The 26,754-nt window shown below is 37.3% G+C and overlaps 2 protein-coding genes across 8 annotated transcripts; both read right to left on the bottom strand.

Moving 5' to 3' along the window:
* Positions 1 to 1,114: 1,114 nt before the first annotated feature.
* On the bottom strand, positions 1,115 to 5,220 carry LOC147852704 (uncharacterized). Of its 7 annotated transcripts, none has more exons than XM_087332977.1 (4): positions 4,918 to 5,220; positions 2,389 to 2,776; positions 2,130 to 2,297; positions 1,115 to 1,439 (listed from the first exon to the last, which is right to left on the bottom strand). In XM_087332977.1, exons 2-4 carry the CDS (start codon positions 2,614 to 2,616, stop codon positions 1,383 to 1,385), a joined length of 453 nt encoding a protein of 150 aa, XP_087189103.1. In that variant the 5' UTR covers positions 2,617 to 2,776; positions 4,918 to 5,220; the 3' UTR covers positions 1,115 to 1,382. The 7 variants fall into 7 exon arrangements, with proteins under 7 accessions (XP_087189103.1, XP_087189105.1, XP_087189108.1 ...); XM_087332979.1 differs by having other exon boundaries at positions 4,816 to 4,918; XM_087332982.1 differs by lacking the exon at positions 4,918 to 5,220 and adding an exon at positions 4,725 to 4,788.
* Positions 5,221 to 13,100: 7,880 nt separating this feature from the next.
* LOC147852703 (uncharacterized) lies at positions 13,101 to 15,104 on the bottom strand. Its single transcript, XM_087332976.1, has one exon. The coding sequence runs from the start codon at positions 14,656 to 14,658 to the stop codon at positions 13,261 to 13,263; it is 1,398 nt and encodes a 465-aa protein (XP_087189102.1). The 5' UTR covers positions 14,659 to 15,104; the 3' UTR covers positions 13,101 to 13,260.
* Positions 15,105 to 26,754: the final 11,650 nt, after the last annotated feature.

Raw genomic sequence — 26,754 nt, 5'->3', positions numbered from 1 at the left:
TCAAACATCATGAACATTGAGGATGACCCATGATATAATGTAGTATTAGCAGTATGGTACACATGGATTTTATGTGCTACAGGGCATTGTCAAAGTATTGTTGCACACATCAAATAAAGCTCTTTCTATGTCCCACCAATTTGGTCAAGCCTACCTGTTAAAATAATTTGACGTATGTATACACACATTAAATTGTGCTTCCAAAGCTCTTGCTTTGCAAACTTTTAAGTTCAAGTGCTCAAGCATTTAGAAATGAATTTCATTTCATGCACATTACAAAAATCCTTCATACTTTGGCATGAAATTGTGCAAAAAGACAGACTGCTATAAAAAAATATGGCGTTGGAAATTAATTATCACGACTAACAGTTAAAAGTGATGCCAAGAATGCAATAAAAAAAGTGAGATGATCATGCAAGCCCTATATACTACTATCACAAGTTTTTATAGCAAAGTAATCAAACTTGCATCCAATATAGCTTATATGCATTGGGTTTCATAAATGGTATAACACATGCATTGCAGCTATAGTTGTTTTTACAGCCTAATGGTGGATACTATAATAATTGGCAATTATCATTCTTAAACTTCAATTGCATACATCAATGAATGTGATTTTTGATATCTTAAACATGTTCATTCACTAACAACATCTTCACCATGAAAATTTTATGATCCATGAACATCCTATCATGCATGTCTTGATGACTCTGATTACTCTTATTTCATACATGCATGCTAATGTGCCAACATGTCTCTATTATGAACACATTATAATTTATCGACCCAATTGTCTCAACAATATTTTACCCTAAAGCCTAAACCCCACCGCACCCATACCACAATGTTCACACACTTTGATGGAATTGATTCAGTATGTTTCCAATACTGGCCTAAGGTAATGTGTGGAACCATAATATTTGGATTAATCCCTCAAACTATTGCACCTCTCCAAAAACAACAGCTTTACAAAATCATTCTTCGCAACTAAAGAAATAAAACAATAGTGCTGCCTTCCTAGGGGCAAAGCTGAATGGCGTCCTTTGATTTTAATCTAAATAGCTTTAGTTAATAAAAGCCATTAATGTACATGTGTCCAAAATCCATTTTCGCATTGCAGCGAGCCTTCTACCACTTGGTAGTTTTATCATTTTATTAGGTAGAGAATCAATGTTATCAGTTGATCATTAAATATTACAGATTGTCTTAACAGAATGCCACAAGCAAAATTTATAGCTTAACAAACATCCTTTGTCCATGTCAAGACAAAATATTGCTATACAGTTGACGTTTGCAAGCACATAGCTGATCATAATATATGAAAAGAAAATAAGCATATACTATATCTAATCAAAACCCAACCTTGTTAAGCATTGGTTAAATCATGTGTCCACCATGGAATTACCCTTTCTAGGATAGCACCACCAATAGCATTGTTTCTGGAAAAAAGAAAATCCATGGAACCAAAACCAAGAAATGCTTGAAATCGATATTATGGTGGGAAGTTACAAAAACAAATATTCAATAGAGAATTTCCACGATAATTCCATCAAAGGACGTGTCGACTATGATTAAAACAGTTGAATCTTGACAACGCAATTTATTTAACAAGATTTACTTTTTTGTGTTTCTATTGCATTTGATAAATATGTGTACGAAAGATGAAATTGACTTACAAGATCCAATACTACAATACAACATTCAAATTAAAAAAGCAAAAAGAAAATAGTCATAAGACCAATACAGACAAGTATAGAAAAAAATGGAGAAAATCTTATGCCTTTCAATAAGAAAATACTATGCAGAAAAAAGAAAACAAAACGAGCTAAAGGGAATTTTCCTTCCTTTTTTTTCATGAGATTCAATCCTTCATACAGCTCTAACACAAGGATGTAAAGTTTTCACCCTTCATACAACAACATTTTGCTAGGGAACTCAGCAAAATGGCCAAATAACTTCTGCAGTTATAATTGGTTTCAAATTAAGATGCAACATAGGATTGACATAGTTTTACTGGGCAATCAACATGAACAAATGCTATTTATGTACTATCCATATAAAATACTTGTGACAAGGAACAAAGTTTGAGGAAAAGTATTACCAAAAGAAAGAAGATATAGAGTTTCTACCTTTTTAGAAGAACTTCTGAATGTCAATGGCTTGGGAGAAACATGAACACATCCACCTGTCCTCTTCTCATTTGCTGCTCTTTCAAAAACAGCAGTGAATCCTACGCCGCATGATGGATCATTTACGTCCCAGTCCCCGAATTTTGGGACCAAGGAACCCTCTTTGAACTAAACAAAATCACAAAGTATTTTATATAGTACACATCTTTATAAGTGAACAACAAAGCACCATGATTTCTGTTCATTATTTTTGACATACTTGACCCTTTTCACTAGTACTCGTCCTCCGTATGCTATCGCTCTCACTATATCTTCTCTCTCTTTTGTTTTCTATTTGTATTTTTCTGCCCAATCTCCCTGTAGACAACTGTGGAGATAACCAATCACCTCTGTTGCAATCTAGTGATGCTCTCCTTGAAGAATTTGGAGTTCGAACATCCACACAAGGAGAATTTTTTGTGTTTTCCCTTGTATTAATAGTATCCATTTTCAAATGCAAACCTAATAACCTTGTTGGGCTCCTATATAATACCTGAAAAACCTTGAAGATCTCACGCTTTATGCAAAAAATATATGGATTCTCTTCAGGTTATTCTGAAACATATTCATTAAAGGAATACCGCTGATCCAATCCTTTACATCATCTTCTGCATTGCAAACCAAAGAGAATTACAAACTTCTATCAAGTAAATGCATAAGGACAGTGCAATAACGCATATGCATATATACAAGTCATGCCAAGTTTAAGCAAGAGGATTTACAGTTTCCATTATCAGATCAACCTATAATTGCTGAAGATTCCAAAAACATCTGGCAGACTTATTGGACCACTGTATTCATACCCTCACCTCAGTCTTTACTTTAAATCAAGGAAGGCAAGGAACTGAGATTCTGACCAAGTGATACCATCTTTATGATGGTTTACATATCTATATATCTGTCTATCTATATATATTTACACACACACACACACACTACATTTGTGAAGGATGGGATGCTTTTGAAGTCACTTAGAGCCAGCCACAAGATCTTACAAGCATTGTCACGAGAACTCTTCGATCTCGTATTTTTCGTCAACCTTGACAGACAGGTTGGATCTCTGGCTAGTAGCTATATGAGAGGAAAAGGGAACACTACCTCACCACTCTAGGTGGCCTGCTGTCTACTAGGATCATCGTATGAACTCTTCAATATTGCAGCCATCAACCCCAACAGACAGGTTGGTTCTCTGGCTAGTAGCTAAAGCAAACACCCCCCCACCCCTTTATGTCTTCTCATTAGACATTTAAAAGAATCAACATCATTATTATAGTTGATGTATCATTCATTATCTTTAATAAAAGGCCAAATAAACATGTGGCATTTCCTCTTAAGACAAATTCAGCTTTTCACATGAATCCATTAATGAGATGGTGAAAGATCTTGATTATTCTTCTCAGAGATAAAAAATGACCTATGGAGTTGATACCTGCCTTTTGATAGAGAAAGGAGCATGTTCACATAATGCATAGAGTTGAATAAGCGAGTCCTGAATTTCAAGAGTTTTATTAATTAGTGTTTCAATTGAGAGTGCACACTGTGCCTGAGAGACACGATGATATATATGCATCTGCAGGGGGAGGGCAACATGACCCACAGATTGACACTGAGATGATATATGATCCTCCATTCAAACAATCTCTGTCATTGTGTAGACCCTAGGGATATATATGGTGAGGTTGACAATGTGAGAGAAAAGTAAGTTTTGGATGGAGGGCATTGAAAGAGAATGACAGAGTCAGACTTGCAAACTTGTTCCAAGCAAAACATGCATAGCCGATGAGTCTCTTCACTGGTGCCCCAATGTGAAATCTCATATCAAAGGGAATTTGAGCAAAGTCATCTGAAGCAATGGTGTGCATTGTAAACCAGGGGAGTGAGAGGAAACTAAGAAGACACCTTCATCTGGATCAAATAATGTGCAGCTATGGCAGAGTCCAGTATAATACAAGATTACAACATTCCTGGCTTCTTTTAAGATAAGATCTATGACTCCAGACTAGTGATAATTACATATGTTCGTGTACGTGTATCTGTTCTTACTAGATATCCATTAGGCCATAAGAAGAGCATCTTGTATAAGTAGAACAACAAACCTATTTATGAGCAAAGACGCTATTGAATAACCCCAAAATATAGGCAGCCCTTGTATAAGTAGAACACTATTAAATACTGTATGGGACTACTAAATTTGAAGAGTTCACCTAGATGTAGGGCAATATGAATAGCTTCTTACAAGCATTCTTTTCAGTTGGAAAGACAATCCTTTTCAGTGATTGCAAGGACTAACCAAATACTGGAAAAGACAAATGACCAAATAAAATATGCATTATCTATACATGAATTACAGAATATCATATGCCTTAACTAGAATATGAATGACCCAATGTGGAATAGTTAAACATGCATCACTCCTTACAAGGGTTTGCTTAAGCTGGAAAGCCAATGAGGCAATAAAATATGCATCATCTATACATGAATTACCGAATATCATATGCATTAGCTAAAAATATGAATGACCCAACATGGAATAGTTAAACATGCATCGATCCTTACAAGGATTTGTTTCAGCTGGAAAGACATCATTTCAGTGATGGGAAAGACTAACTAAAAACTGAAAATAAGGAATTTGATGAGGAAAGTGTACCTGAACCAGCACTAAACTTTTCTTCTTGTTTTCACTTACAAATTCATGAAGCCTACTTATATTCCACAGTCAACATAAGAGAGTAAAAACATAATGAAATACCTGGCAAAAAAGAAGAAGATCCAACTGTAAAGCCCTACTTTGGTTGATGATGGATCACATGTATTTTCAATACTCTCAACACCCCCCCCCCCCCCCCCTCACCCCACCATGTGAGAGGAAGGTACTTTATTGACCTAATCCATAGCTCTGTGAGCACAAGGGCCTTTATTCTAATCATCCTGACTAAAACCCTGGATCTCTATCTCTCTCTGGCTAATTCATAATTACATAATTACATATGTACATACCCGCGTATGGTTTTCTTCATTATTATTGGGCTGCGAGCAAGGTATTATAATTTAAGCTTCACATGAGCTACCAACATACTACCAACCTATCCCCTTGCATCCACATGCTAATGTCTAGAGTCTAGACACCCAACTTTGATAGAAAACACCCACGACTATCCTCATACTCTTCTTCTTCATGACCCACAATTCATCCTTAGGAACTTAGTTCTTAAGTTTCTATTTGTCGCTACACGTCACAACCCTTGACCCTTGTGCTCTATCTATCATTTGGGAGTCGTTAAACCCCCTCAATCCTTTATGTTTTATCTACCGGGACACTCTTGTCAATATTTGTGTACATTATCTCTGTCCATGCACTTAGTACCCACCATCGCACACCCACCATCGATCCATATGTACTATTTGTGGAGACACACCAATCATCAATCCCATATGTTTTGCCTCCTAAGACACATGTGTTCTAATTTTTTTGTAAACTTGCATGTATCTCTACCCATGTCCTTGTAAATTCTCAATCTTAATCCTTAAGTTCTATCTTTTGTCGATCCAAATATTTTGGTTAATGAAGCACACCTCTCATGTACACCTTTATCCATACCATGTATGCACTTTGTTTATTTAAGGACATGCATCCTAATGCTCTACATATAAACATATATCTATTCATGCATTCGTTTCTGCCATGTTTGGATCCTCGTTTTTTATCTACTAGCACTCGTCAAACCTAAATATGTGTATGGTCTATCTACTTAGAACACTTCTCTATATTTGTCTTAGTTCGTGTATTTGTTGATCCTATGTACTTATCTTTATGTTCTATATATTGACACGTAGTAGATTTCAATACTTTACATTCTGTACCCATTATATCTTAACCATTCTATTCTATCCATTAAAACTTGCCTCTCATCATTTGTGATGTGTACTTTGTATATGCACATATTGGTGCAAGATCATGATCTTTATGTTCTATTAATTGACTCATTGCCCTTCAATTCTATTGTTATATTGTTTGCAAGGACATGTAATGTACCTCCATCATTGTTCTCATTACACCTATCAATGGACGTGTTGGGTAAATAAACTATAGTTATTGTGCTTATATTGCCATAATTATTGTAAACAACAACGTTATCTTTTTCATTCATAGATTTGTGGAAAACATGTCAATGACATTATGGAGCAAAAGCAAATAAGTGTGGCAAACCAAACTCTATAAAAGGTTTTATAATGTCAACAAGTAGGAGTCGGCAACCTAGCCATTTAACCATTAAACGATTTCACAGTTTGGCAATTCAGTTAGGCTCAATTCATGAATGGGTTTTCTTAACCGATTCGAGTTGGTTCGGTTCGGCTTGAGCCCTACCTAGTTTCCTCAAACCAGTTAAGTCATTTACAATTTTTATTATTATCTCTTGGCCATCCCCAATGTTGCCTAAACCAGTTTGGGCTTAATTGGTTTAGGCTCCATTTGAATTCAAGTTTGAAATCTTCAAAATCGGTTAAGCCTCCAAAACCAAACAATTGTCGATTCCTAGCCACAAGGTTTATCACATGGTCATGCTTTGAACCCATGACATTAATGTTGCCCAAAAGAGAAACTTTACCGTCATATGTATAAACTTGAAATGTGCTTTAGCACTAGGTGGCCTTGTTTCTTTTTTGAGAAGCTTCACGCTTGCTCCCATAAATGTGTTATTGTTGAGAAGTTAAAACCTTAGAGCTCTTTAAAAACAAATTATGACTTTCCATATCCAAAAGCAAGTATGTACCTATATATACATATGCATATATTATGTATGTTTGTATAGATATTTGTTCATATGCATACACATGTGTATGTAGCTTATGAATGTAGTGCTTGTGAATTGTGATGCCTTGTTGTTGCAACAAATGTTTCTTGGTTGTTAATACCCTCCAACATCTTCCATTACCCTATAACATCTTCCCTCTACATTTCCTCATGCTATTACTGGACTATTCTAGTTATGTTTGAACAATCATGTTATTTATTTTCTTCTCCCTCTCCCTCTCCCTCTCTCTCTCTCTCTCTCTCTCTCTCTCTCTCTCTCCTGGTTACCAGTGACCACATCACACCATGTTGGCATGTCATGTATCTCTCTCTATTGACTTTGGATAGTTGATTGAGAAGATGTTTGGCTAATGGATACAAAAAAGTGGAGGTGGAGGCATTGATTGGGTCGGTGACACACAGAAGTGAAAATGTTTAAAAGGGTTGGTGAGATAGAGATTGAGGTAAATATGCAAAGAAAAAAATATGCAGTGCCAACCATGCAATACTTTAGGTAGTTGGGGACACCAAATTTCTTAACTCTCCTATTGATTTGGCACCTAGTTTATGCCTTTGCCCACATACATACTTGTAGGCCTTTGACTATTAGTTGTAACATTAGATTGCATCACCTTTGCTTGAATGATTTATACTAAGACATTTTACTCTCTGTGTTGTGTTTAGGGTTAATAGTTATGGTTTTCACTCTATGTGGTATGGATCAAATGTCAAAATTAGTTTATGGTAAGACATGTTATTGGAGTGGATTCTTAATGTGTATGATCTTCAACAATAATCGTGAAGAGTTGTTTTGAGACTACAAACCTTAGTGTTGCCAAAAACAAGCATTATTACTACACCATCACATTATTTATATATTTTACTAGGATGATGTAACCTAGTGAATGTAGGCACAGTTTATAGGGACATTTAAAGTCCCCTTTATGGTGTATTGTGCAACCATTTCACATTGTGCCAACATATATTTTGTAGTTTGCATGCTTGTATATGTTTTACATGTGCAAGTTATTCACCTTGCATTGAATTAAAAATTATTAATTTATCAGTCCTGACAATGTACTATGTATATTGCTTTAATAAGTTCCTCAACAACTTATTCATACATACATGCATCATGATTGTTTTGTGTTGTCTTGACATAGAGAGAACCGAGCCAATTCATGTTTGACATTAGCTATGTAGGATTTCTCTCCACATTTTAACAAAAAATTTACAACATCACTTACACGAGAATGCTTAGGCTGATTGAGTTTGTCGACTGATTGTGGACCTTCTTTCTAAGTGTTCTAAGAGATAGATATCATAAAAGTGATGTCCAACATGACCACTATTATAGAAGAAAAAGATAAGGCAAATATATTGATATAATGGCATCACAATATGTGTGTAGCTAGTTTGATTACTGTAAGAACAATATTGATTGATTGATTGATTGCTTGTAGTTAGTTTAATGGTTCAACGAGCCAACATTTTACAACTTGCATTCATGGTGTTTTCATGTCCTATTCCCTTGACTTCAAGAAAGCATTAGGGAATTACACTCTATGAAATATAATTGCATATACATATGAAGTTACATAACGCTTATATGGTTTCTTCCACTTTAGCCTTATTTCAAGTATTGAGGATATTCTCTTATGAATCAATAACTCATATTGAATTTTAATTTGTAGTGAATTTGGCCCATCTGTCTTCAGAATTACTTTCCAATTTCCAGCTTCATTGCCATGTCTAATATTCTAAATTATTCAAGTTTCCTTGATAACATTATATTAGGCTTCCATTGCTCAAGACTTAAAACCACAGACTTGGAGGTTGTACAATACAATCTTGACCAACTCCCACCATTAGGTTCACATACAAGGTCAATCTCCTTCTTTCTATATATATTAGAGCCAACATACTCATGCATCCTTGCTTGATTAATGTCATATTTCCATCATACCATGTTATATTGTGTCTAGTTTTGATCAACACCAAGGGATCCAATCCCAACTATTTTGCTCACCCAACTGTGCTCAAGTGCTCCTTTTCATGATGTTTAACATTCATTCAAAATTTGTTGGGTGAGCTCACAATAAGTGGAATACAAAACTTAACCCAACATCGTAGAGACCTTCCAATGCTACATTGTTTTCCTGCAAAATTGAATTGATGTTTGGGAATCCCAAATATCGTTCTTAATTCAAAAGCCCTTCCTCATACTTCATAATTTCCCTATGAGGATGGTGATCTCAATTAGTTCTCTTCAATGGTTTCCCCTTGAATTGAAACTTAAGCGCAAGGTTTTGGATTTGCAAAGCTACTTGATGGCAGTCTTGTTGACCAATTATGGTATGTCAATGTGCACATGTCCTCTCATCTTTGAGTCCATGTATCTTTGGAGTATATAGATAATCTTACTTACCCTTGAATTTCCCATTACTCCCTTTCATTTTAGTCCTCCCTATGAATGATGTAAAGGAAGTGGTTAAATTGGAAAAGTTTCCACGTGTTTAATGCATATTCTTCTTGTTTTAGACTCACTGGCAAGACTAAGATTCATCATTGGATGTGAAAAATGTAGGCCACACCAAACTTTTTCTTTTAGCTCAAATGCTTTTGAGATGGGAAAAAATTATCTAAGGTAAACAAGGAAGAAAAGTGCACAAAGCAGTACTTGAACAAAAGTCATTTCTAACTAACCACTTGGGGGTGGACAAATGCATGTTTTTTTTCGAATCTTTTGCTCACATGGTTGTCTTATCCTTGATGACAAGTATTGTCGTCCCTGAACTCCCCTAGCTTCACACAAACACAAACACATTCAAGGTGACTCTAATCTATTAAGCTGAATGAAAGGAGACAACAATTATGAACAAGATCTAAACATGGGTGATTCAATATCAATATGTAGAGGATGACATGCAATGAGTTAAATGTGTGTAAAGATTAAGGCCAAACACATTAATTAGTAGATCATTGCACTTGGGAATAGGATAAATTAGTAGCACAAAGGTATTGCATCTAAAATGAACAAATAAGTGTACAAGAAACATATCCAATGCTAACATAGTTATTCAATGAAGCAATTGAATTATAACACGCGTCTATCTATAACGAAATCGAAACCCAATATTTGCTATCTTTTGCCACTCAACAACATACATATATTTTTGGAAAAACTTTGAAATGCTTGTATGTTTTTATTTATTCACAAATACCCTAGTTTTTGCTCTTAATCAACCATCTTATATATGTTGTTTGTGCAAATATCTAGTCATGCCACTTTTCTTAATTAACATGTGCTATTTGTGCCTTCACATGGTCAATTCATCCCATTTCTCACTCTATCAAGGGTCAACACAGGGCTTTCACAACAATTACAAAAACTTTAAGGGCATCTATGGAAGTAAACCAAAACTCGTTGTATAAATGGAAGTGTATTCTAAAGTTGTAGGTGACCATGCACGTTCAATTTTCCAAATTCGTTTGGAAAAGCTTTTCAAGCAATTGAACATTATCATGACATCTTTAAGTACTTGTGTATCAATTTTATTTCAATGATCATGAAATAAGAGAATAACATGTATGTATATGATGGAATTTATGCAACTTTGTATCTTGTCATTACCCCTTTATATGCAACTGTCAAAGTGCTCCACCACCAAAATATGCAGAATGTGACACACACTTTTGGTAGTAGTGGAAATGATAGACAATGAATTAAAGCTTTTATGAAAGTAAATAGGACATGATCTCTTTGTATCATGCAATTATAGTTGCATTATAAGAGTTCAACACATTACTTGTGCATGTACACATAATGGAAACACAAGACACTTCTGGCTTGATATGAATGACATCATGTGTTGTCCTCATGGGCTTACTATACACAATAGAGTGTATCATAACAAGCTACATCCATCCAAGTGCTCCATGACTATGACTCCATGCAATCGAGTTCATATAAATGAATATTAATATCCTTGTACAACTATCTTAATGCAATTATAATTTTTTATGTTCTATAATGTTTGTTTTAAATGTGTTTATCCACATTCATTTTATTTTATGTTTCGATTAAGTGCATGCGCACACACAAACTCTCTCTATTTTGTGCATATGTACTTGAAAACTTTATGTGCGAGCTTCTACAGCCATTCTTAATTGCTAAATGTCGGCTTACACTTGAGAGAATAACTATGCCCATACTACTTGTGCCGAATTAACATGTACATTATTTATGGACCCTTTTGTCCCTTTATATCTAGTACTTCTATGCCAATGTCATCAAATGCAATGTTTTTTTAATAGGTTGGTAGTTGCATCCACCATGAACAAAACTGTAAAATTCATTAAACCAATCAAACTATAAATGGCATGTTTCTTGATATGACTTGTCAATTCTTGTCGTTCATGATCATGAAGGAAGTGGTCCATTTGGATATGAAGAAGACTACAGATGAAGTACTATTTTGTTAGCATTGCTTTTTGAAGGGCAATGTTACCACTACCACCATTAGGTTCTGGAAATAATAATGAATATGAGAAAGCCATTGTTTTTGCGCATGATCTAAAATTAAAATTAGGAAAAAAATGCTAATGTAAATGCAATATCAAAACTAGTACCCTAGACTCAACCACAATCTTAGCGGTGTAAATCACAATCACATTGTCATGTTCCTAGACTCTTTAACCTCATGATGTATAAAAGAACTGCTTCAAAATTACATTATAAGATGACTTGCAAATTGAAGGTAAGATCATGGATGTTGATAACTTTAAACTTGATTTCAAGCTCTCAAGAAATAAAGTGAGACATTCAACCCATGTATGCTTATACTCTCAAAATCAAATTACAAATAACGTGAGATAATGGATGTAGATGTATCAAAATCGTTTTGGAGCACGACAAAAAATCCATATTCAAAATGACATTCCCATGCTATGAATTGTAATTTTGTATGGTAAATTTGAGCAACACAATATGATATTATAGAAACTTTCATGCATAAATGGAGGGCCCTAACTGCCAAGGCTTGGTTTCTTAGTTTCACGTAGGGTCTCTCTATTCACCAAGGTCATTCAAGAATGCTAATAAGCTTCACCATCCCACAAAAACACCATGGCTTCATTTCAAGTAAGACTTCAACTTGTGAAGAATAGTGAAGCTATACAGTGAAGAAGTATGGGGTTACCTTAATTTCAAAAGGAAGATATTGTACCCTTGAAGCTACAGTGAAGTGGGGATCCTAATGACATTGCAAATGAGATACATACATGCGTCTTTTAACTAGATGTACTTCCTCTATTGTGTTTAATAACGCATAAAAACACCTCACAACATTAATTGGCAATGCAAAAGAGAATTATAGAACATTATTTGATAGGCAACACCAATGTTTATCTCAACAAAAACAAAAGTTTAGCCGAATGGGATAAATTTATTTTACTTTACAAGGAGCAAGAACAAGAGTGGATGTCATTAAAGGGTTGGTGAAGCTTGCATGAAAAAACCAAGTTGAGAGTGAATCTAATCAAGGGGTTAATTTCACATTGGGCCAAGAGAGTATATGCACAAGGTGTGCTTTATGTGGTACGCAATAGCAATGATGTTAACATCGAGAGGGGATATCAAAGTATCTATGTGGAACATATTGTATAGTGATTGATGATCATGATGGTGTTTAGAACAATCCTAAGTGAATCCCAAAGATCATGATGTTTGCCTAGATCAATCGAGAAGCCAAAAGTAACATCAAGCCATGTAAGTTGTCATCATGTCACATGGGGGGGGGGGGGGGGGGGGTACTTGTGAGTTGTGACGCGAAGGAGAAAGGAGAAGCGTGGATGGAGGGTAACAATCCATCGAGAAACGAGGCATGGTGCTTGTAAGCAAGATATGATCATGTTGTCGCATGGGGTAGTTGTGACATAAGGTGTCATCATGTCATTGTAAGAAATGGGGTGGGGGATGACATGGCAAGTTGAGGTGATGGCATGGCAAGTGGAAGTGGTGACATGGAAAGTGGAGGTGATGACATGGCAAGTGGGGGGGGGGGGGGCGTGGTGACATGGAAAGTGGAGGTAATGACATGGCAAGTAGAGGTGATGACATGGCAACTTGAGGTGAGAGAGGCTTGGTGGGTGGGTGGGGGGTGGGGTCAGAAGAAGCCAAAGCCAAGAAAGCAAAATGTATGGTGCGCTATTGAGAGACAAAGGGGGGTTAATACATAAATACTAATTAGAAAAGAATTCGTTAAGAAAACAATTGAAGCGTTATGTGATGATGATTCTTTAGGAGATGTTCTTGCACTGGGAGGAGGGTCTGGTAGCACGCGTTCCTCCGCTGTGTGGACAAGGTGAGTCTATGGGGGGCATCATACAATTATACTGGATGCACACGGCTGTAGTGGCCGTGCCCAAGCCCGGGCCTGGCCACGGCCACGGCCCACCGGGAGTGGAGAACGGCACCGGGAACCGAGTCAAGAAGTTGTGCTGTAGGAAGAGCGTATGCATTGAGCCCCCGAGCACTTGGTCCACGAACTCTTGCGGCACCGCCCCGGTGAGCCGGTTATTGTTTAGGTATAGGTCCCGCACGAACGCGAGAAACGGCGGGATCGGGCCCCACAACTCGTTGAAAGCAAGATCGACGGTTGGGATTGTCACGAGGCCCCCCGGGACCAACGGCCCCGAGAGCGAGTTCCGCCTCAGAGACATCGAGGCGAGAGTGGACGAGCCCCACAGCTCCCCCGGGATCCCGCCCGTCAGCTCGTTCTCGCTGAGGTCAATGTAGGTCAATGAGGTCAAGGGAGATATGGCCTCAGTCAAGGGTCCGGTCAGCCGGTTCCTTGACAAGTCAAGGTAGGTCACCGACTGCGGGAGGAGCGGGAGCGGGCCTTCTAGAGAATTCCGCCTCATGTCTACATGGTCAAGCTGACTCATTGACCGGAAACTGATCGGTAGCTGCCCGGTCAGGCGGTTGTGTGCCAATCTTAGTGTAACCAGGCTTGTGATCGCCGCCAGTTCTTGGGGAACCCCGCCGCTCAGCCGATTGTAGCCCAAATCTAGCGTCTGGAGGCCGGTCAATTGGCCAAGCTCCACTGGTATGGGCCCCACCAAGAGATTGTGGCCCAACCCTAGGTTTTGCAGGCTTTTGAGGTAGCCGATGGAGGTGGGGATAGGTCCACTGACTTTGCCCGGGGCCAAGGTCAGCTGTACAAGGGCGGTGAGGTGGCCGATCTCCGGAGGCAGATGTCCACGCAAGCCGGCTGAACCCCCGCTCGCAATGCCTAAATTCAGCGCCACTACCCGCTCATGGCCGCCCACCATGTCACACAAGACGCCATCGAAGGAGCAAGGGTCTCTGGCGAAGTCCCATGAAGCAAAGAAAGAGGTGGGGGAGGGCCAAAAGGAGGCCGAATCGGATGATACCGAGGAAGACGAAGAAGAAGGCGAGGAAGTGATGGGGGGGCCAACTACGTCTCGTAGTGACCGGTGGACGGCTTGGAGGGCGAAGAAGTCGGAGGGGGCCAATTGGGCAGAGGCGATAGGTAGGACGAAGAGGAAAATCGATGAAACGAGAGCGACGAACGCGAAGACTTCTTCGGGATTGGGCGGCAAGAGGCGGAGGCGGAGATGGAGATGGAGATGGAGATGGAGATGAAGGTGGAATTGTGGTAGTAGTGGCTTCATGACCAAGCACTCTCTCTCTCTCACACACACATTCACTCACTACTCACTCACTGTAGTAAGGATTTAACTAACTCACTCTTTTTTGACACCTTTTTATGCCTCCATCAGCTCCCCCTACCCCTTCTCACAAATAATTGCTAAGTAATAATATAAATAAAGAATCCTCTTGTTTTGCTTTCTTGCATTTTCTAAAACACCTCTCACTTTTTGTGCTTCTTTGTGCCCTTTGGTTGGCCTTATGCCTTCCGCCCCTAATGAAGGTTTCAATATTGTGTTTTTTTGGGGCTGGCCTTCTAGAAAAACTCTTTTTACACATGTCCTTGTTTTAAGAAGACTTGGGGAGGAGAGAGGTCGTGAAAAAACCTCTTCTACATGTTGTAGATGTTCTCTTGGATGCATATCTCGACTTGTAAAACGTCTCGTTTCCTTCATCTTTGCAATGTTGCTCCGAGGACGGCCCTAAAGTGTATTTAAATAAAGCCTTTCCTCAAAGACACTTCGCGTCACGGACATATAATCTCAATCTTTACCGCACTCTCCTTTCCATAAAGTTGGACCAACCTTACCTTGTGATTCCTCATCCACCATGCACCTCCTCGATTGGATAACACCCCCAACCCCCCCTCCACTACTCTCTCTCATACCTTTTTTTCTTCTCTTTTCAACCGAAGTCTAACCTCTCATTGCCTCTCTCTCTCATGGTGTTTGCTCGTTGCCCTTGATGTCAACTTCCTTTCTTTTCAAGTAGATGAAGATTTTGCTTCTTGACACATTTGTGATGTCTTGTAAGACGTAGTTGCTCTGGCATTGCCTAGACTCTATAACCTTGCACATTGCACAGTTAAAAGTATCTCTACTTTGGTGCACCTTTGAAATTCCCAAGGGAATACGTGATGTGTTGTGCTGGCACTTTAACAATTTCAACACAATTGTTTGCAGCCTTTCGGTTATTCCTCTTACAATGTCCTTCATGAACTTCCTACTCCTATAAAAAGAAATTTTTGGGATGTTGATGCATGAGTTTTAGGCACATTCACACACATTTATGCACATACAACTCAAGCATTATCACCATGAAATGTTCCAATAATGCAATCACAAACTCATATAGTTTGTCGGATATGTTTGTGAATCCATGCCACATAGACTTTCTTTAAAACAGAAAATCAATGTTCTTCCCATTATTGCCCAAATTAATCAAATGCATTCTAACAAAAGTTCTAAATGCTAACCCAAACTTATGATAATGTATTTGCGTATGGGGTACATGCGTACTATGAAATGCTTACTTGATGAAAACAACATATGAGCTTTTACAAAATCAACAAAGATTTAAATCACATTGAGCTCATTGTGAATTTTTTTCTTATTGATAAATAATAAGAAATGTATCTATGATTTGTTAATAGATTCTATAGGCCTACTCTACATGATCCATGGCTCTAGAAACTTGTATTCCCCAAATAATCTTCATGTATTGTGTTTGTAGAATATGAACTTCATTTGGTTTTAGTGGTGTTCAATGTAGTCGAGCAAGTGGTTTTAATTTATTCTTAAAATAAATTCAAACCTCTTTCTGCTCGAGGGTTAATTGATTGAAATGGAAATTGAATCAGTGTAACCTCTTCTTGAAATTCAAAGATGATTGCACAAAAGTCTAGCATACAAAAACCTAGGAAAGTAATACTTTATATTGTTAAATCATTGGTCACTATATGCATCTGTCACCTTGTTTCTTCTTAAAAAGCGGTCATCTCTTATTAATGTTAATGAGGGAAAACTAATGTCGACAACCAATGTTGTTCCGTGGATCGGAAAATGTGACAACCTTGAACAAATGAAGGAATCGATTTTCTAAGAATGCTCACGAGAATGTTTACATGCAACTTGGTACGTGAGCTCATTCAAAAAATAAAATAAAAACAACTTATTATTGCAACAGTTGGAGACCCAAAGTATTTGGTGTGGGTGTGATATCTCCTTGATCAAGAGACACAAGCATACTTGATGGGTGATTCAAGAAATTTAGAATCCAATGGTTTAAAAAAGTTGTGAATTAGAGTCCCAAGATATATGTGTTAGATATATCTAATGCAAGACCATGCTAGGTAGCCTAAGCCTTCGAGGTTTGGCATTAGTATTTAGTATGGAGCAATGCACATTTGTGGACATCATTGACGATAGATGTATGAACTCAATGAATATTTGATAGATACAAGGTAAATACAAGCATTTTGAAATTGTAGAGATTCATATTGATAATTGAAATCCACAATTTTTGCTCGATAGCGAGAGATTCATTGTATCCATTAATTCTTTACTTAGATTCAACTTCACAAAGAAGTTTCTTTTGGTTTAGGCTAAAGTGACTTTTGGATTGTAAATCTCTCTCTTTATTCTTAGACACGAGCTCTACGTTTATAATTAATTTGGTTTTGGTGTCATGACTTCATACATCACACTTTCAAGTATAAAAAGTAGTGAAATTTCACATAAATAACCTTTGATTGAGTGATATATGAAAAGAATCAAATAAAATATCAAATCATGCCATTGGTAAAGAAAGAGACATAAAGCAATTCCAAACTTTATTATCTAAAGAACAAAGAAGAGTTAACCGATGTCTTGGCATTGGTTTGTCTCCTTGTCCCTCAATATACCTTTCCAATTCCTAGTCTTCATATGCATATGTTGTAAAATGGCTTCGAAGTAAACTAATGTGCAATTTTGATTTAATACTTTGAGATATAGCCGTGAATTTCTTCCACAACTATTCAATCAAACTTAAAGTAATAATCAACTTGACTTGGGTTTACAATAGAGTTAAATTAAAGTCTCACATCAATATTTCTCCATGCTCATCATCCCATATCACTTTTTTAAATGTTATGTTGTTAAGCAACTATTCTAAAATCGCACCAAACTAGGTTAAATGGATATTGTTTATCATAATGTGCAATTTCAGGCTAGAAGAAACCATTGTGAAATTCGTATATTTTAATCAAACCCCTCAACATGATTGATATCTTTGCTATACAAATCTTGCAAATGTTCCAAAAATGAACAAAATTTACATTGATAATGTAACTAGGTAATGTAAATTGATTGAGGGCTCATTCCCATTGGTTTAGAGTGTTTTCAATAAACAAAATTTGTAAACTATCCAACAAGAAAGATAAAAAATGGATATTGAACCCACATCCAAATGATGTAAACAATCTCTCTGATTTATGGGTTTATGAGAATAAGCCCATCGATCGCCTTTTGTGGGATCCTAGTGAGTGGAAATGACAAATTAGATCAACGCAAGGAATGTTAAGTAAGCAACTCCCATTTTTTCAGTATTCGGTAAAAATGGGTAGAGAAATGCTAAGGAGAGGTATGACTGTTACACCAACAACTTGTAAATTTTGGAGATTTGGTAATGTAACAGATCTTTTTTATTTTTTTCCAAAACAATATTCTTCATTAGTATAAATTCTTCATACACGAGAAAATGATTAGTCTGACAACATCGTAAAAGTTGTGGCCATGATAGGCCAATAAAAAACGGAAAGACTCAAAGTAGAAGACTACAAAGAACGGTGGACACACATACATGACTCTTCTTCCCATCTCATGTGATCATTGGCTAAGACCCAATGTTCCTCCATCTTCTTCCATTCTCGCATGCTGACGCTGATCAGCATACAAATAAACGCTCATCACCATGGCTTCACAATATATTTGACCTTTATCTACCATGGTTGTATGTCTACAAGCATTTCCAACCGGCTTTGCTAAAACTCCATTTCTTCTCATCTGGCCATTCCCTGTAAACAATGTATTCCATGTCAGTGTATTCGATGTCAATGTATTCCATGTCAAGCACTGCCTTTTGCTCATGCCACATTTCACATCATATTTACTAGTGCATTTCCAACAAGTTGGCTTTTTCAAAAAAGCTCTTTCCTCTCAAAATTGAAATGTATCTCCTCGCCCTTGTTTGTGGATGTAATGCACCCACAAGCTTTCAAAATGCCTGCAGAAAACTATGATAATTCAGCATTTGTTGGAGTACCCATCAACTCTGTGATTGAGTTGAACTGATGTACACAATGTTTGGCAGGAAAAAGGGGATGCAGCCAACCAAATGTCCACAGTTGCACTGTAAGCTCTCGCATTCAGAAGCAATTATGATTATCTGTAACATCTTATTACCACATATTCAAATTAAGCCGAAATAGAAATCTTTAAATCACATTCTTCATTCACTAACAAATTGTCTAGCTTCAAATCTCGGTGAAGTACATTTGCTGAATGAATGTATTTTAATCCTCGAAGCAATTGGTATAAATTCTATCACTTCAAGAACATTCTCATGATTCATGTGTGCAAGAATCTTAATTTCCTCAAGCATATGAAAATACTAGTTCTCTACTAAAATCCACTCTCCTCAGACCCTCACTAAACTTTGCTTCTGCCTCCGCCACCATCTTCGCTCATCGTTATATAAACTATAAACAAAAAATGTGCTTCAAATATTTCCACATCAACCATCTCTCCATTTTCCTTGAAATTCCTGCATAGCCAACCAAGAAAAAATTAGTTGTCCCAATCCACTCATGACCTTGACAACATTCTCGTTCGTCCTTTCAAAAAATAAGCAGCTTCCTTTTCCACAACATCCATCTTGGCAATCATTGCTCGTTTTCAACAATTTCCTATACCTACTTATAATATTCTGCTTCACCCCCCACAACGTCTTCGCTCATCCTTATCCCTCAAAAAATTCTTCTTACGTCCACATCAACTATCTCGCCGATTACCGCCAAATTCTAACTCATGATAAGTGTTTCTTCAACCCCCACACCATCTACACTCATCCTTATCGCTCAGAAGAAATTGCTTCTTACATCCACAACAACCATCTCGCCTTCTCTCTAATCGGCACCAAATTTTGGTTTGCCATGTCCTTGATTTCCTTCCATCAAGCATCCTTCCATATAGACCACAAACAAATTAATGTAAAAAAACCCTCACCAACTCATGATAATATGCTTCTTCAACCCCCACACCATCTACACTCCTTATCACTCATAAGAAAATTGCTTCTTACATCCACAACAACCATCTTGCCTTATCGCTAATCGGCACCCAATTTTGGCTTGCCATGTCCTTGATTTTCACCAATAATGTAATAGATTCTTGGTTGAATGCTTATTGGAAATAGTTATGGGCCATGCAAATCCCTAAAAAAGTTGTGTTATTTAAATGGTTGTTCACACATTATGCCATTCCTGTGAAGGCATGGATGCGGGGACATTGCCATGATTTAAAATGTGACAGTTGTGGTTCTCCCATTGAATCGGTTTACCATGATTTATGGATATGTACTATTGCTAGAGTAGTTTGGAAAAGAATGTTATCCTATTTATGGTAGGCAAGTGTACACATGGGGTTTTGTGAGATGGGGAAGATTGGCTAAAGAAATTTTGAACTATGAAAAGGAGTATGGTGATTTTCTTCTCCTCTCCGATGGAAGACATGTATTGGAGGTCTCTAATACTACAACAGTCAGTTGTTTGGAAGAGGATATGGTTTGGTCTACGATATCTTCTCTAGTACTTTGGGTATTGTGGAAGGCTACATGTAAATGTGTATTTCAGAAAGTTAAACAGAATGCGGTTGAGTTAGTCAAAGAGGTATGGTTAATGCTCTTAGATACTTTAAGGGGTCAATATGATGCAATAACTGGTGAGCCTGAGGTTGTGATTTGTAAACAACAATAGTTTCGAGAAATTTGGAAAAATGTTGAGGTCTTCACCTCTTTTGGAGAAAGAATAAAGTGGAGATATGCTCCACCAAGATGGCTTTTTCCACCCCCCTATCTTCGAACAACCCTACATGAGGGCTTTTGATACTTGACATGTTGGTTGATGTGGATATGAGGGTTGTTATATATTTTACGAATTCGTTGTAGCTTTTCGGCATCTTTCCATTAATACCAAGTCGAACCTTCTTAAAAAAAATTATCCAACAAGAAACGAAATTCCCATTGAGGATGTAGCTAGATGTAAGGATTGATTATGTTTATCTTGGGGTATTTTTTAGGAAATACATTGACCATAAATTCTAGTAAAAACATAAGCTATTCAAATGGTTGCATAATGGCCTCATCGTATCGTTGGCATGTGATTACAACATAGATAGGTTGCAATAAAAAATTCAATGGTTTGTTTTCTTTTCAATGGTTGAAATGTATACACATTCCTCATGTACAACTATACATCAAGGTCAAAACCTATGGTCACATCCCCTTTGCCCAAATCCTACATTAGCTAGACAATGTCATTGCAAAAAGTGCTTGAGGATGAACGAGCACCTCTAGCATGCAAGAATGGTTACTTATACACACTTGCTTGCTAGGAACTACCTAGATGCTATTGGCTATGGTATAGTTGTATATGAGCCAATTTGTAGACTAAAATAAGGGGAAAAGATCACTAATGAAGATTATATGAGGATAATGTGAAGCAAGCTATAATGTACATATTGTATGGTTACTGGTACAGTGGGGTGGTTATCATGCACCACACCTACTTCCCCTTTGATAAATTTGTTATGTGTATAAAGATATTATAAGTGTTTAATTTCCTCCTCATAATTCATTCGAGAGCACATTAAGACTCAAATATAATATGGTGTTTAGGGTGATCTCGTGGTTCTTGGTTCATGAATATACCTCATGAAGTGGTATGTATCATATTTGGGTAGAGATTCATGACAAAAGCTAGAAAGATTTGAACCCATATATGTGAAGCATTGTGTATCGTCAAAGAGGAATGTGCATCGTCAAAGAGTAGGAATAAGCATTGTCTTTGTTTTTAAACTTGAAGGACAAAAATTAATTCATGGGTCAAGTTGGTTTCTCTTCCAATGTTGCATTGGATTTCCAACTTTGAGTGAGGAAGTTCGCATGCAACACTACCATTGATGCTTTGAAAGAGATGTTGGTTGATTAGGACACCCTTCCCAATCAGTCCCAATGGAATGTTATGGTAGATAGAAAACATTTGGTTGTAATGTTTTCTTATAGAAGCTCATCAAGTTCGAGAGGTAAGCACAATCTTGATTTTCTACAATTTGGAGCCTTATACTGTCATAGTGGTAGTCATTATGTCCACAAATAATGATGACCATTCATATTTTCATTACACTTGCAAATGATGCTTATACATCCAAAATAAAAGCTTTCGAAGTTTGGCACTTGAAGTTGTGCATTGTTGAAACTTTTCCCTTAAATGTAAATTTTCGATTTCAATCTACCACACACACATTTGACTCTTCTTGTATTTGGACTTCATTTTCTTTCATGCGTATGGAAATTGGCCAAAAATTTCTTTTTAATTTCATCTTGAAGATGATGGAAAATATTTAAAAAACTACCTTACCATATTTTAGAGTAAAGCTACTCATGTGTTATGGGATGTTTAACTTTGATGAAGTTGTAAAATTTACCAAAATTGCCTAAGAGTATTTTAAAGCTACTTATGCTTCAAGGAATGTTTAAATTAGGCCTAGGTCAAACAATCCCAATCCTCTATTGAAGCTAGTACCATTATAACTAAATATTCACTACCATCAAGAAGTGTTTCTCATCGTTCTCATGCGATACACCAACCTCATAAAACCTCTTCACTTTTCTCGATTATTTCCATCATTAGGCACCTAATGCCAACTTGAGTATATAAATACAACATCGTCATCATCTTGCACAAGTGTGCATACATTATCACATACTCAGCCCCATTGACCAAAGAGGTTCAATGGAAGCAATGTGGTATCTCATCCTTACATTATTGTGGTAACTCATCCACATTGCTTTTCATGTTTTTCTATCTCCCTAGAATTAAAGAGATAAAACTAAACATCACAAAGATGGAAGCTAAAAAGTTTAGGTAGAAATAAAAGAGAGGCATAATTTGTTGTGCATTAGTTTAAGTCTTGACACCAAGTTTTTAGCAATTTAAGGTGTGTTAGTCTTTGAATGGTTAGGGGTTATATCGATCCAGCCCTTGGTATTTCTAATATTATCACCTTTTGTCATCGGTAAAAAGGGGGGGGGGGGGGGGGTATAACTCACATGCTTAAAATTGTATAGGAATTTGGAAATTCATATTATTTGAACCCTATACTTGTATCGTGTTGATAGCATAATACCTTACCACTAGGTTGATAAAATGAAGAAAAAGTAAAAACTCTTCCCAATTAATATAGCATTACAAGAAAATATCAGTAAATTTTCACATCCTTTAAATGATTCAGAACCACCATCCATGATCGAAACTTCTCTAATTGTTTTGAGTCATACCCTAATTTTGCTTTAAAATACAACTATACGTAAATCAATTCTAGTTTTTAATATTTATTTGTTAGAGTGAGAATCCAACAACATCATTGGCTTTCAACTATCTATTATATTGTGGTGTGCATGTGTTCCTTTGTGCCACCCTTTTAGCTCACCCTTTTTAGCCAAACCAACCCAAATGGGTTCCGTTGTATCAACTATAAATTGATTAAGAAGTAAGAAGCTAAGTAGACTGGTTTTGATCTCTTATGTGCATTTCACATATTGGTTGAGATGCAGGGTACCAATCCCCCACATCCAAGCATCCGCCTCTTCCGCTTCGTAGGTAGCATCACCCTCGCCACCATCACCGACACTCTTGTTAGTCTTTTGTAATAGTATCTCTTCTATTAGCACCGCCTTAGTTCACTAGTTAGGCCTCCCGATATCCACCACTTCCTCCATCCAAGTCCTTTTTTGGCGATTGCCATCTATACCTCTCTAGCATGTAAGCCCACTACACCCTCACCTTAGACACTCTCACTTTCTCACACCACTTTTATGTCTTGCCCCACCAACTCTTCCCCCTCACCTTAGGTTGCCCACTAACTTCTTGTCCTCAACTTCGTTGCAACTCAACTACGTGTCCGTAGATGTTTACATCCCCATGCCATCTTCACCGAACGCCTCAACAAGACCCTCAAACACGAGATGGCTGCATAAATCAACCATTTTCGAGCACTCTATGGGCGTAACCCTCACCTCGCACTAGAATCATCCATGGATTTCCATTTGAAAGCTACCATCAGTTGCTCCCCCTCCTTCGACAAGCCATTGTTCTTGTTCTTGTTCTTGTTCTTGTGCTTGTCCATGTCATGTTCTTGTTCATGCCCCTCAATCTCTTGTTTCTCGCAGGGGGGAAATGTGGTGTGCATGTGTTCCTTTGTGCCACCCTTTTAGCTCATCCTTTTTAGGATGCATGTACCCAAGTTGACCCACCCTTTTAGCACACCCTTTTTAGCCAAGCCAACCCAAATGGGTTCCGTTGTATCAACCATAAATTGATTAAGAAGTAAGAAGCTAAGTAGACTGGTTTTGATCTCTTATGTGCATTTCTCAATATGCTTTAAATACTTCTAAGTATATTGCGGTTTGACATTGTAAACAGGGGCACCTTTTTCCATAAGTGAAGAAGCTTTTTCCTTTTCTTGTTCACAGCATTTGGGGAACCCTGCATATTGTCATACTGGCCACAGACTGCCAACAAGTTCTCCCATATCTCAAACAACACATCTGAGAGATGAATGTCTACCACATCATAAAGTCGATTACATCGATATTTCCATAATGCCCATAACGTTATTGTGGTCACAGTTTTCCAATTTTGGACAGATTGCACCTGCTTTCGAGGTTGCTAAAAGGGACTAACTAATATCAATCTTCTATTATGTATTGTCATTGCCTCATGAACATCGTTTGCCTCATACAACATCAAGTTGGAATGTAATACTCCCCACATCGCTGATCCCCATGAGAATAGGCAACCTACATTGATTGTTAGGAATAAAGACATGACATTCTTCCATACTTGTTGAGCAAAAGAACAAGACCATATGACATGCTTGGTAGTCTCTTGAGGTTCATGGCAAAAGCCACATTGCCGCAAATTGGGTGCTACATTCCCTTTCAATGAATGACCAATTGGTAGTGCCATATGCACTAATAACCATCGAAAGAGAATAAATTTAGTTGGCCCCTTGAATGATCATATCCATTTCCAGTAGGTTCTCAAATGCAAAGTGGAGACACCCTAATTGGTCCAATGTTTCTAAGCTGCTAGTATCGTTACATTATGAGAGAGCAATAATGATCTTCCAAGTTTTACTGAGTACTGAAAGAAGGGGACCTTTACGATCTTTTCCCCCAAGGAATGTGACCAAAGCCAACCCCCCAGATCCCATGTTAATCGTGCAACAAGATCTTTTGTGTATGACCACATGATATCACACATATGAGCAATTGATGGATAAGGATCAAGGATCCATTTCTTTCCAGTTTTAGCAACCACTCTAACTGGTGCACTTTGCAAGTCCTGTAGATAATTGCAACCAAAGGTATACAATTGCAATCTATAGAGGCTAAACTCAAGAGCCTCAATGGCAATATCGACTTCCATGGACTCTTTCTTGAATATCAACAAATGTAAACATCCTTTACAAAGTTTGATATTGGATCTTAGGAGTATCTTACATCATTGTATAAGAAAAGTTGTAACCTCCTTGGTCGCTAGGTTCAAGTTGTAGCCTTTGGGCATTTTGTTCTTAATACCATTGAAGAAAATCTTTTATAAAAAATAAAAATAAAAAAGTATATTGCGGTTCAATTTTTTAAGAGCACTGCCATCACAAAATGGAAGTTAGTGGTTCATCCAATTGTGTGCAACATCCAAGAAATGGCTAAGTCAAATGTGTCCCATGTTGAAATGTCGTGAATGTCGCTTGACTTGGACACATTGGGGTGACCATTAAGCTTAAAATTGTAGACCCCCTTTCTCTTGTTCGTTGGTGCCAATGTCTTCATGGGCGGTACTACGTAAAGCAAGAGGGTAACAAATCAAGAGCAAACTTGTTTTATAATCAATCAGGTGTAGATTCAACTCATTACGTGAACAATTAATTGTACACTCTAGGACCCTCTTTTGATGCAAGTCGAGATAGTTGTTGTCAAACGTTGATTCCTTCTTGTTTCTTGAAACAAAGACTTCGATATTTTGAATGTCTTGTTAATCTCATTGTTTTAATTACAAACGAAAACACAGAAGGGCATATAATGGAAATAACACAAAGCGCTGAGGGTATTTCTGAGGTTTTTACCATAAAAAAAACAGCGCTCCTTCTTCTTCTCGTGTGCCTCACGAAAATCACCACGGATGGAACTCTATTCGGCCTTACTCTTCGTCTTGCAGGATCTCAGCCTCGCCTTCACCTTCTTCACTCCAGACTTCTTCTTTCGATTCATCCTCGGAACAGGTAAGTGATACCTTTACTATTATCCGACCAAAGCATCATTTTTGCCTCCATAGTTTTCCATAGTAACACGTTTCAATCAGATGATGGTTCGACATCGTCATTATCTCTTATATTATGTGTATTTTGCTTGATCTCTCCACATCGCTCTTTCCTGATACTGTTTATCGTAGGATGATCTATGGAGGGAGACGATTGTCCCCATGGTGATATTTTCCATAGAATGGATCAAAGACCTTTATATCTTCTGCATCTGAATCAAATCCCCATGCTATATGATGGTGATATTGTCCCCAAGATTCAGATGGTAAACATATTGTATATAGTGAGATATACAATATTCCAATGGGAAAGAGTATATACAGTACAAAAAACACATTTGAGCCGAGAAATATGAAAATAGTGACATAGATAGTTGGAAAAACAAGTTTGAGATGTCAACAAAGGTATTAAACAATATTCTGATGGGAGACATGAAAATGACATGCAGTGGGATATACGAGATTGAGATGGGAAAGGAGATGATAAATTACGGAAAAAAAGAAGTTTAAGATAGGAAACATGAGATTGAGATGGGAAATATGAGAGCAAATGACGATGGTGAAATGTAGTCTCCAAGTTTCTTTTAAAGTTGCTTTCTTCTTTTGGTAATTGACAGGATGCAATAATATAAAACATTTTTTCTAATGATTCAAGTGCACACTGTACACAAATCAAAAACAAACTTAAATAAGAAGATAT

The sequence above is a fragment of the Azolla caroliniana genome, unplaced genomic scaffold, assembly GCF_043228905.1.
Source record: "Azolla caroliniana isolate FFs.n. ecotype wild unplaced genomic scaffold, voAzoCaro1.0.p SCAF_17, whole genome shotgun sequence".
NCBI lineage: Eukaryota > Viridiplantae > Streptophyta > Polypodiopsida > Salviniales > Salviniaceae > Azolla > Azolla caroliniana.
Note: the sequence above shows the minus strand (reverse complement) of the source record. Positions and strands in the feature narration are given on the sequence as shown.

Bases quoted from the DNA above. Each gene is read 5' to 3' on its own strand.
- LOC147852703 (XM_087332976.1), bottom strand. From the start codon at position 14,658: ATGAAGCCACTACTACCACAATTCCACCTTCATCTCCATCTCCATCTC.
- LOC147852704 (XM_087332977.1), bottom strand. From the start codon at position 2,616: ATGGATACTATTAATACAAGGGAAAACACAAAAAATTCTCCTTGTGTG. The intron at 2,298-2,388 runs GTATGTCAAAAA...GATTTTGTTTAG, and splicing joins GTACTAGTGAAAAGGGTCAA to TTCAAAGAGGGTTCCTTGGT. The intron at 1,440-2,129 runs GTAGAAACTCTA...TCTTTTTTCCAG, and splicing joins TCAGAAGTTCTTCTAAAAAG to AAACAATGCTATTGGTGGTG.